Consider the following 1250-nt stretch of genomic DNA (forward strand, 5'->3'; position numbering starts at 1 on the left):
ATATATATATAAAATATTTATCTTTCTCCAAAATTATTGGATTCTCACCTGAACTCCAGTCTCTATAAAGGCTGAAATACTCAAAAAAAGTGAAGAGAACATTAACATAGAGCGCAAATAGAAAACATAGAAAAAAGCAGGCTCCTTCCTTGGAATTGATGACTATGTGTGGACAAAGGATAAAGCCCAAGAAGAGTTGGAACCAAGAAAAGACTAAGGAATGACTTTTATCCACCATTAAAATGCTTCCCCTAATTCTTTTAGGGGGTATACTCCCAAAAGAATAAAAACTTCAATTCAAAAAAATTTATTTTCTCCCTTCCTCTTTTTTCTTTTATTTTAGCAAACAAGTCCTGTAAGTGCAATGCTTGTGCTGGTGAAGTCGCTATCAGGACCAAGAGAATATATCGTGGACCTGGAGATGCTGACAGTCAGCAGTATAGGAACCTTCCGCACAAGCTCAGTGTTAAGATTGACAATAATAGTGGGGCCATTTTCATTTTAATCTTTTAAAAGAGTTCACTGAGGCATTTAAATCAGCCAAAGAATATTGTTACCTTAAAGCACTATTTTATTTATAGATATATCTAGTACATCTACACCTATACATTGTACACTCACCAATAATACAAACAATTACACCATGGTATGAAGTGGGCATTTAATCTGTAAAGATTCAAAGTTTGTCTTTATTACTGTATGTAAATTAGACATTAATCCACTAACGTGGTCTTCTGCAAGAGAGCTAAGCATACTGTATCCAGTGAAACTTGGATTCTTTTCTGTAAAAATGGGACCAAGCAAAGATCATCTTCTGTGGTGCTTAAGGAAACTTACTACAGCTCCACTACAGTATCACAAGGAGGCAGCCATCATAACATTGAATAGCATGAATGAGGTTTTTATAACTGCTTTGTAAGAAAATGGAAAAAGTCAATAAAGATATATTTCTTTAGAAAATGAGGATCTAACACATTTGTGTTTATTTTCATGATCAGTCTTAATATGGTTATTTATTACATAGTAATAAATCATTATTGTAGGATATTTTTAATTTTGTCAGAAACTTTTGATTATGAATGTAAAAAAAAAAAACAGTAAGCAAAAATCCCAAAATAAATAAGGTATCTCCTAGAAAATTATTATATTGAGAAATCTACAGGGAGGAGATAAGAAAACAAATTCTTTCTAAATCACATTGGAGTTGACCTGAAGACGCAAATAGAGTATCTTAGTTTGAGCTGCTAAGA

At 32.5% G+C, this 1250-nt stretch overlaps 1 protein-coding gene across 2 annotated transcripts in view; it reads left to right on the forward strand.

Annotated features, from left to right (window-relative positions):
* The window catches only part of EFEMP1 (EGF containing fibulin-like extracellular matrix protein 1), a 64303-nt gene extending 63340 nt beyond the window's left edge, over positions 1-963 (forward strand). For both annotated transcript variants that reach the window (XM_005884589.2, XM_005884590.2), the window contains exon 11: positions 344-963. In XM_005884589.2, coding sequence (XP_005884651.1) covers positions 344-505 — 162 coding nt within the window. In that variant the 3' untranslated portion in view covers positions 506-963. The remainder of the gene's footprint in view (positions 1-343) is intronic.
* Positions 964-1250: the final 287 nt, after the last annotated feature.

This window comes from Myotis brandtii, unplaced genomic scaffold (assembly GCF_000412655.1).
Source record: "Myotis brandtii unplaced genomic scaffold, ASM41265v1 scaffold84, whole genome shotgun sequence".
NCBI classification, from domain to species: domain Eukaryota; kingdom Metazoa; phylum Chordata; class Mammalia; order Chiroptera; family Vespertilionidae; genus Myotis; species Myotis brandtii.